The following is a 10504-nucleotide window of genomic DNA, read 5'->3' as shown; positions in this document are numbered from 1 at the left end:
ATGGCTGAGCTATAAAACAATTCACCCCCTCAGAGTTAATATGAAGGGCAAAACTAGCTATATAAACCAAAACCACTTTTTGTACCAGTTTTTTGTAAACATTTTTTTCTGCTGTAAAGTTAGGGATTTAAACATGAAGAGTCAATGGGATTGTCTCTAGCGGCCAGTCGATGAATTGCAGTCTAAGTTACTTCCGTGTTGGTTTCAATAGAGAGAGCGGGAGGTTGCCGCTTGAGTATACAGAGCACGTGCCATTGCAAATCTCAGAAGTGAAAGTAAAAATTTATCGTGCATTTATCGACGTTCCCAATTAAATATATATTTCCTCCATGTGCCAGCTATTGAGATGAGCAGCTCTGTGAAACAGCCAATCAGAGCAGAGCTCATCATTAATATTCACAAACCTTCCAATAAAGCAATAACAGAGCATTTCATTGTAGGGACAAATCCTAGGGCTGTAAATGGACCTGTAAAACCGTTTCTGGAGAATTTTTTGCCCTTTCCTATGCCATATACCTTAGATATCAGAGAACTATTTAAAATATTGTATCAATGCATTCTATGGGACCTTTAAAGTATGACTGTGCTTGCTTTTGTAGGTGAATAGAGTTGACAGCATGCTGCGGTGGAGAGTGTCGAAGCCCACGGTGCTGAGCATTTTTCTAGTTCAGGCTGCTGCGGTGGTGCTTCTGTACGGGTGGTACATCCGTCCGCCCTCGCAAAACGAGTCTCCGTCCGAGGGCAAGGTGCACGTGCTGCTGCTGTCGTCCTGGAGGTCCGGCTCGTCGTTCCTGGGTCAGGTGTTCAACCAGCACCCGGATGTGTTTTATTTGATGGAGCCAGGTTGGCACGTGTGGACGTCGATACATCAAAGCGGCGCGCGGAGCTTGCGAATGGCGGTGCGCGATTTGATTCGCAGCGTCTTTCAGTGCGACATGTCAGTGATGGACTCTTACATGCCTCAGCCACGCAACGTCTCCAACCTCTTCATGTGGAGCCACAGTCGTGCGCTTTGCTCTCCGCCCGCTTGTTTTCTCACAGCTCGAGACGAGATTAGCAAAGAACAAGAATGCAAGCAGAATTGCGACACGCAAGGTTTGAAGCTCGCTGAGGCGGCGTGCCGGACATACAGCCACGTAGTGTTAAAAGAGGTGCGCTTCTTCGAGTTGGAGTCGCTGTACCCTCTACTGCGAGACCCCACTTTGAATCTGCGTATCATCCATCTAGTTCGTGACCCACGAGCGGTGCTTCGCTCCAGGGAGCAGTCGATCAAAGCCCTGGTGAAAGATAGCGCCATAGTCCTGGAACAGGCCAACATTCCAGAAAAGGAGAAGTCGTACCAGGTCTTGCAGGAGATTTGCCGCAGTCATGTGCGCATTTATGAGACCGCCACGTTAAAGCCGCCCGATTTCCTGCGGGGGCGCTACAAAATGGTCCGTTACGAGGATCTAGTGCGAAACACGCTGGCGGAGATCGAAGGCATGTACGACTTTGTGGGTTTGGAGATGACTGAAAACTTGCAGGAGTGGATCTACCGCATCACCCATGGGAAGGGCAAGGGAACGAAGAAGGAGGCCTTCAAGATCACCTCGCGAAACGCAGAGGACGTCTCTTTGGCTTGGCGAACCACCTTGCCGTTTGAAAAAGTCCAGCGCATCCAGGAGGTTTGCAAAGGAGCCATGACTCTGCTTGGATATAAGACGGTGGATAGCGAGAAGGAGCAAAAGCTGCTGGATTTAGACGTGATGACGCCACGTGAACGCTATAAGTTCAGCTGGGTCCCTTCTAAAAGCACCACTGCTAAATTATAGAGACGCTCCAGTGATTATATGAAGATCGAAAAACTGACACAGTGTTCTGAAAGACCAGCAGAGTATAGGACGCTCCTCTGTTAAACAGGACACTAAAGCAATGAGGCGCTGTCCTCTTCCTTAACACAACCTTCAACACTGGATGCTGTTTTTGAAGAAATTATGGTCCAATGATTAACTTCAGGATGTATTTATTGACAAAAAACTATGGTGGTGTGTTTTGTTTTTTTGTTTACGAAAAGCATTAGCATTTCAAACTGACGTTGTAGATGCGGGTTGAGTCAGAAATACAATAGGGCTGTGTGTTTCTCTTGCATGAATGTGACATAAAAAGATTTACAAAGACCCACTGTCCTGCAGAGTTTACCTACAACTCTCTTCAAACACCTGAACCAGCTCCTCAAGGATCACTTGGGAAAATAACAGGATAGATGTGCTGAAGTAGGCTGGGAATTTGCAGGACAGACCTAGGAGTTATTATGTGATTGTATGTTTAGATTTCTGTCCGTGTTATGCTATTTTAAGACTTCTGAAAGCTGTAGACCAGTTGTTGGCCTTGTTCTTACTGGATTTAGACTTGGACCAAGGAAAAAAAAAAAGTTTCAACTCTTACAAATGTGCCATTTTATGAGTCACACATCAGTTATTTCTTTGCTACAGTTTGCTGTGAAACATTTTGCATTACTGTAAAGTCAACAAATCTAACAGTGGATTGATATGGGTGCAAGAGCCAAACATACCACAATACTTTAATGCAAATATCTAATTACCTAAAAAAGTTCCCATAAAGCTCATATAAACAAGATTTTCAGAGCATCCAGATCTAAATGCATACGAAGTAAAAACACGTTTTATATTCACCATTAAAATTGAACAATTTCAACCAAAATTAAATAATAAACAGGGTTTGAGTGGAGCTCTATGGGTGTGTGTGTGTGTGTGTGTGTGCATATTAGAAAAACCTTGGGCAAATTACTAACAAAAAATCCAAACTATAGATTTCCAAGTGCATAATAAATTGAGTTATGTAAATTATGGGAATGTTGTAACACTGAATTTTCTATTAAGATTTTTAGGTGACTGTAAACGGCCTGTACTCTTAAAACTAAAGGCGTTTCAAAAGGTTGTTCACAGCGATGCCATAGAAGAACCATTTTTGGTTCCACAAAGAGCCATTCAGTCAAAAGTTCCATCTCTTTAAAGAACCATCTCTTTCTTACCTTTTTATAATCTTTTGCCACAAAGAACCTTTTGTGAAACAGACCAACTAGACAAAAAAGGTTCTTCCATGGCATCGTGAAGCACCTTTATTTTTAAGAGTGTACCGCAGGATTAACTACGTTACTTGGCGGAAAGATTGTTTATTCTTTTAATATTTATTGCACGTAAGGGCCAAAAGTTATTGCTGCCATTTTATAGACCAAGAGAGGCCTGTGCATTACAGGGGACATCCAGAGGAAAACTAGTCCTCTTCAAACCTGTTGAGTTACTTAATTATGCCAGCTTGTAAAACAAGTGAAAAAATAAGGCTTAGAATGTGAATTTATCTTGTTTTGAGGTAGCTACTGTAGTGGAAAACAAAAGCAAAGTTACTCATTTTTTAAAATATTAATTTCTGTATCTGTACCAAAAAGCATGAGCAAGAGTTTCCTCGTAGAAGTTCAACATTAGCCATGACAATTGTTGGAAAATTCTGTTGTGTTTATATACATATGAGCAAAATATCTGACTTTTATCTCATCCATGTGTTTATCTGCTCTTAAATTTGTAAATATTGAAATATTTGAGTGGTTTTAAAATGAAATGATTGCGGGGGGAAAACAAAATTAGGTTTTGGGCTCTTCAAATTCATATTTATCTAACTATAAGTGAACTAGACATGCTCAACAAAGTGAAAATGTAAATATTTATTAGAGCGTAACATTTGGTTGCTGTAGACTTTTAAAAAAAATATATTTTCTACATACTACTTGGCCATTAATAACTAACTGCGAAAGAGGTGTTGATGAAGTATTGTACAGACACTGCTTTATGATTTGTTTGATTGTCGTAAAGCGGTATCTAATAGAGTCTCGCTAAAAGGACTTCAACCCCGGATGTCAGACTTGTGTCAATGTTTTGCAGTACTGTGGTACTGCTTTGTTTCTCATTTACATAAAGGGCTTTTATTGTTCTTTGTACTTGTATAGAATTTCTCTGTATACACTGACATTGGAAAACTAATGTGATCAAATGTAAATTTTTTTTAATTGATTTTATTTTAATGTTTTAATTAAGGTATTGCCATTTCATGAGGTAATGTTTGATTTCAATGGGAGCTGGTATTTTATTGATGTTTGAATCACATTGATTTATATTCAACATGTCAAGCAGTGTCTTAAATCAGATCAAGTGTAAATGAAGATAAATATCCCAGAAGATCAAGAGCCTCTTTAAAACACTCTATAGCTTCAGTCCTGGAGGTGCCACTGTCCTGCAGAGTTGATCTCCAACCCTAGTCAAACACATAGTGATCATGAAGACATTGATTGATTGGCTTGTTCAGGTGTGTTTGTTTGGGGTTGGAGACTGGAGGGTTGTCTACAGGACAAAGTTGGCCAGCCCTCCTCTAGAGAATATATTTGTTACCTGTTGTGATCAGGAAGGGTGTCTGATCATGTATCCTTCACAATCTACTCTGTTATCAAACTACATAGAGAACGATTTTAGAAATAAAATCATGGTACCTATTTAGTCAGTATTAATGCTTGGCTTCAGTAAGTTGTTTCTAGGTTTATAATTAATGTTGGTCTTTTGGTTGTTTGCACATGATGCCTCGTCCACTGGTTTGTCTAAAACTGTTTTCCCCTCGCTTTAGGTACCTCACAAACTTTCTGTGACAACGGATCAATAAACCTGCTGTAATAATGTACATAAAAGCTATTATCTCTGTACAACAGACTAATATTGTTTTTAAACTGAGTTATAAATACAATGCAAAAAAATGATTTTGCTGGCCTTGTTCTCACTGGATTTAGACTTGGACCAAGAAAAAATAGTTCCAACTCTTACAAATGTGCCATTTTATGAGTCACACATCAGTTGAATCCTTGCTACAGGTTGCTGAGAAGCATTTTGCATTACTGTAATGTCAACAGATCTAACAGTGGATTAATATGGGTGCAAGAGCCAATCATACCGCAGTAATTTAATGCAAATAAAAATATCTAATTATCTAAAAAAGTTCTCATAAAGCTCATATAAACAAGATTTTCAGAGCATCCAGATCTAAATGCATACCAAGTAAAAAATGATTTTCTTAGTTTTTGTTGTCTCGTTTCCAGCCAAAATATTTCAAAATTCTTTAATCAAGAAGGATTTTCTAGACGAGTAAAAAGTATTTTAATTAAGTCAAAACTGAGTTTTTTCAAAATAATCTGCCAATGGGATAAGCAAAATTTTTTTATTTCGAACTGAAAACAAGGTTATTTTTCTTACTCCATTGGCACATTATTTAGCTTGTTTCAAGCAAAAACCCACTTAATTTTGCCTCTTTTTTTTTTTTTTTTGAAAAATTTGTCTAGAAAATCCTTCTTGATTTAAGAATTTTTTGATATTTTGGCTGGAAACAAGACAAAAAACCTAAGTAAGAAAAGCATTTTTTGCAATGCACAGAGAACTTTTTGCATTTTTTTTACTCTTTTGCAAATGAGCATGTCCTCAAATGTCCTAAAAAAAAGAGGTTTTGTTAATATCAGAAGTAGCATTCAGTATGCCAGTGATTCTGAACAAATGGTTAAAGGTGAATGTAATGAATTTCTTTAACAAGATCTTTATGGTGCAACATTAAAACTGCTTAGTTGATTGATTCTTCATGTACTGTAGGAAATGTTTATTGTTAATTTGACATTGCTTGTCATTTTAGAATGTAAAAACTAGAAATCTAAATAAAGTAACTTCAAAACTGCCTCTTGGCTTGATGTCTACTGTCTGGATGTGCTGTTGAAATAAACCTCATAAGTGAGTGATATGGGATGCCTTTTAACCAACTCAAGCAAGTATAATGAAATAACCCATAAAAGCCAAATGAATGTGATTTCACCAAACAGACCATGTTCCTGAATCAACATCCTTGATCCTGGAACAACACGTCCATGAACCTGTCAGCTTTGAGGAATAAGTTTACAAAAGGCTTACAACAGGTTAGAGGTTTGTACACTAGTCTTATTTACCTTTTCCTTTTCATTTTAGGGGTAGTTGTAGTGTATGGACTGTTTTGGACAGGAATGATATTTCAGAATCAACTAAATAAGTTTCTCATGTTTTGAAGGGTATGTGAATATTAGATGAAGTTATTCTCATTAAAATTCTTAAAGAATTCCCAGTTCGTCTTAAAGAGTTCCCAGTTTAACCCTCTGGTTGTGTTCAGGTCAAATTGACCAGGAAAAGATTTTCTTTTTCCCAAAATACTTGGTAACTTTATCACAATGGACTCAAACTTCCTGACTTTGTTCACACAGGGTATAAGGGTATACTTCTCAGAAATTATTTAAAATCTTTTGTTATTATTTGTGGGTTTTATTTCACCTAGTCACACTTGTGGTGTTCCCAGACAAAAATGACCAGACTCCAAACAATTGCTTATAAATCTTTCATTATGCTTTATTATCACCAAATATTGGATTCAATCTTTTTGTCAACTTGTTTTCTTTCATTTAGGACTGGTTTTGTGTTTCTATTTGCATCTGATTAATCGTTCGTAGGCCTCATTTATCTGAAAGTAGGTACCTCATTTTTTGAGTGAAAAAAGCTTTTTTATGAATAATTTTCACAATATGAGATTATGAAGATTTGCACTGTTTATCACACTAGTGTGCTTTAATGTTTAATCAGGAAGTTTGCTTTTAAATGCTTTTATTTTGTACAAAATTGCACAAAGTCACACTTGTCAAAAATGGCCGGCCATTGAAAGTGAATAGGGAAGATCACAAAAAACAGGACTTTTATTTTGAAATGCTTTTATTTTCCGAAAAGGGGCACAAAGTAACACTCATGCTGTTAAATCTGAACATCTGTGACTTTTTGTGGCAATTTTGTACAAAATAAAAGCATTTAAAAGCAAACTTCCTGATTAAACATTAAAGCACTCTAGTGTGAGAAACAGTCAAATTTTTTTTGATATTGTGAAAATTATTTGTAAAAAAAATGATTTTTTTTCACTCAAAAAATGAAGTACCTACTTTCAGATAAATGAGGCCTACAATTACTCAGATGCAAATAGAAACACAAAACCAGTCCTAAATAAAAGAAAACAAGTTGACAAAAAGACTGAATCCAATATTTGCTGATAATATAGCATAATGAGAGATTTACAGTCATGGACAAAATTGTTGGCACCCTTGGTAAATATGGGCAAAGAAGGCTGTAAAAATAAATCTGTATTGTTTCTCCTTTAGCTCTTTTAGTCAAAAATTCTGCAAAATTCAAACATTTCATTAAAGTTAAACAATTTAAAGTGAGGTGGAATATAACTTTATGAAAAAATGTTTTTCTCAAATACACCCTGGCCACAATTATTGGCACCTTTAGAAATTCTTATGAGTAAATTATCTCCTAAATATATCTCCATTGAAATTTCCAATTTCTTAGCACACCAAGGTGACTGGAAACATGAGGTTGTCCAGTCATGACGTCTTGGTGCACAGATGAATAAATATTAGCAACACAAAGCCCAAACCAACCTAATCATTCATCACAATGGGTAAAACCAAAGAATATATTTCTGATGTACAGCAAAAGATTGTTGATCTTTACACAATACAAAGTGGCTTTAAGAAAATACTTAAAATATTAAATATTCTCATTTCCAACATCAGGGTAATAATGAAGAAGTTTTAATGGACTGGAGATGTTAAAAATCTGCTTGAAACATGATGTGTGTCAATATTGTCTCAATGTGCAGCAAAGAGAACAATTTAAGTGGCCAAATACTCTTCAAAGATCACAGATGGAAAATTGCAGAAATCAGTTGAATTTTAGTGTCAGAAAAAAATATTAAAAATAAAGGAAAACTGCACCTCCATCACAACAAGTCATTTTAGACACTGTTCAAGAAACAATTCATCTGCTCTCATGCAAAATCAAACTCCACCATATTAATTTACCATACTGGAACTTCAGCCAGGACTGGCTTTTATTGCCATATGAAATGAGAATTTCTTTTTTTTTGGAGCTAGAACACATTAAAGGTTTGGTGCACACAGGGATAAAAAAGTGCCCCATGTCCACATTTAAATATATCACCAGATGTTCTTTTTTGTGGACCTAATTTTACACCAAAGGTCCTAGACATCTTGTTCAGATACATGCCATCATCTTTTATATCAAATACCAACAGATTAAAAAAGGTAAGACTGAATTGCTCAGTTAGAAAAATTATAATGGGTCATGGTTAGATCTTCCATCACCATATTGATTCAAAACAAACATCAAAATCAACACAAAAACTGGTCACTGAACACAAAATCAAGATTCTGCCATAACCATCCCAATTCCCTGGCCTGAATCCTAAGGAAAATGAGTGGGATAAACTGAAGAAGAGTGAGCACCAACATTTGAAGGATCTGGAGAAATTCTGTATGGAGGAATAGTCTAAAATCACTTGCCATATATTGTCAAACCTCATCAGGCATGAAGGGGGAAAAAATCAGAGCTGTTTTTCATGCAAATGGAAGTTGCAGAAAGTTTTGAATACAAGGGTGCCAATAATTATGGCCAGGGTGTATTAGAGAAAACCATTTATTTTATAATATTATATTCCTCCCACTTAAAATTGCTTATTTTTAATAAAATGTTTGAATTTTGCAGATTTTTTGACTAAAGATCAACAGGAGAAACAACGCAGATTTATTTTTACAGCCTTCTTTGCCCATATTTACCAAGGGTGCCAACAATTTTGTCCATGACTGTATAAGCAATTGTTTGGAGTCCGTTCATTTTTGACCGGGAACATCAAAGGAGTGACTGGAATCCGAACACAGCCAGAGGGTTAAAGGTTCTTTTTTGGCATCAGTGGTTCCATGAAGAACATTTATTGTCCATGGAACCTTTTCCAAAAAAAGTTATTAACAGTTTAGTGGAAAAGATTCCTCAAATTATTAAAATGTTCTTATTCTTCTCACTAAGAAAAAGTGTTCTTCTAAGAACTGTTCACTGAAAGGGTAAGGGTTATTTTTAAGAGCGTATAAGAGACAAAAGATGTATTTGGTCATAATCTGTACCACCACCACCAGTCTACTTTCAACCACCAGATTTACAGTCCTACAGTATCATTCTTATACATGACTCAACACCACCCTCGTGAGGTGACAGTAGTAGTTGTACGTCTCTGGTTTACTTTATTTGTTGATCTATTTGTTATTTATTTCTACTTACAATTGTTGTCTTAAAATAAAATGTTTCCCATATTTTTACCTTGTAGAATTATAATGAAATGGTGATGGGTTGGGTACTGAAGGGGCAAAACAAGTAACAAATGAGTTTAAATAACCACAATAAATGCACAATTCTTTATTTTTTTAAATCATCGATATGGGCCATTCTATAGAATTGGTTTTAAGTCAGAGTTGAAAACGTCTTCTTCCACACATTTTGTAATTGTATAATATCCAAGGTACACGTTTCTAGTAACTGTGCAGTTAATTATTATATTGTATTTTCAGAACGTTTTGGAATATTTGCCCTCTCCCCAAATTTGTCAGTACCGAAACACAGTAATATAAAATTTAATAAGAAGGGTTATATTGACCCATTTAGATTTAGCTTACATTTTCATAGTAAATATATTTTTTTCTATTTCATTAAAAAGTTTCCAGATGTAAATCAGTAATAAGTGTGATTTAATACTAAGACCGGCGGAAATGCAAAGCTTAAATTTTCTAGGCTGATAAGATTAGGAACTACACTCCCATTCGGGCGTAATAGGCTGTATGCACGGCGGTGAATGACGTACTTCCGGTGGAATATAAGGATGCTGGATTACTTCCGTTCCGGCGATTGTAGAGTGCTGTGTACTATTTTTTCTAATAACTTGTATTGTCTTCTATACTACAGTAACGTTAGTCACAAAAACAGACTCCACTCATATTGTTGATGCTTATTTGCTTTATTATATTAAATAAACACACATATATATATATATACATAAAATGACATCTAAACGTATGAAAGTATCTTTTCAAAGACGGGAGGACAGCCCCTCTAGCCACCACTGCTGTGTGCCGCAGTGTACAGCATCTGCTAAATTTAACACTTTTCTAAGTTTCCACACGTTTCCTAAAGAATGTGTGATTATAAAACCAACTTTGCCGCCTTGTATCTCTATTACCACTGTTTCAGCTATAATTAGCAGTGATAATGCAGTGCTATTCATCTGTCGTAGAACTGCATTACATTTTTTATTCTTATTATTTTGTACAATAATCATCCATACTAGCTAAGATAACAGCTGTGGTTATCCAAGCTGAACAGTGGTAACGTTAGAAAAGTAAAAACTGAACTGGACTGAACATGTCCAACAGAACTTTGAACGTCACTTTTAAGCTACTACTCCTACTCTCAGTTGGTGTGGAGTCTCTGCTTTCCTCATAGAGCGGTAGCAGTGAACTTTCACTGAGATCTCATTTGTGGCCCTGATTTTACCTGACACTTTCAGA

General features: G+C 36.4%; 1 protein-coding gene across 1 annotated transcript; it reads left to right on the top strand.

Annotated features, from left to right (window-relative positions):
- Positions 1-603: 603 nt before the first annotated feature.
- On the top strand, positions 604-5757 carry chst6 (carbohydrate sulfotransferase 6). The gene has a single exon (XM_073832295.1). The coding sequence runs from the start codon at positions 618-620 to the stop codon at positions 1809-1811; it is 1194 nt and encodes a 397-aa protein (XP_073688396.1). The 5' UTR covers positions 604-617; the 3' UTR covers positions 1812-5757.
- Positions 5758-10504: the final 4747 nt, after the last annotated feature.

This window comes from Garra rufa, chromosome 25 (assembly GCF_049309525.1).
Source record: "Garra rufa chromosome 25, GarRuf1.0, whole genome shotgun sequence".
NCBI lineage: Eukaryota > Metazoa > Chordata > Actinopteri > Cypriniformes > Cyprinidae > Garra > Garra rufa.
The sequence above is the reverse complement of the archived record's forward strand: the minus strand, read 5'-3'. Positions and strand labels throughout refer to the sequence as shown.

Coding starts and splice junctions, on each gene's coding strand:
- chst6 (XM_073832295.1), top strand. CDS start 618: ATGCTGCGGTGGAGAGTGTCGAAGCCCACGGTGCTGAGCATTTTTCTA.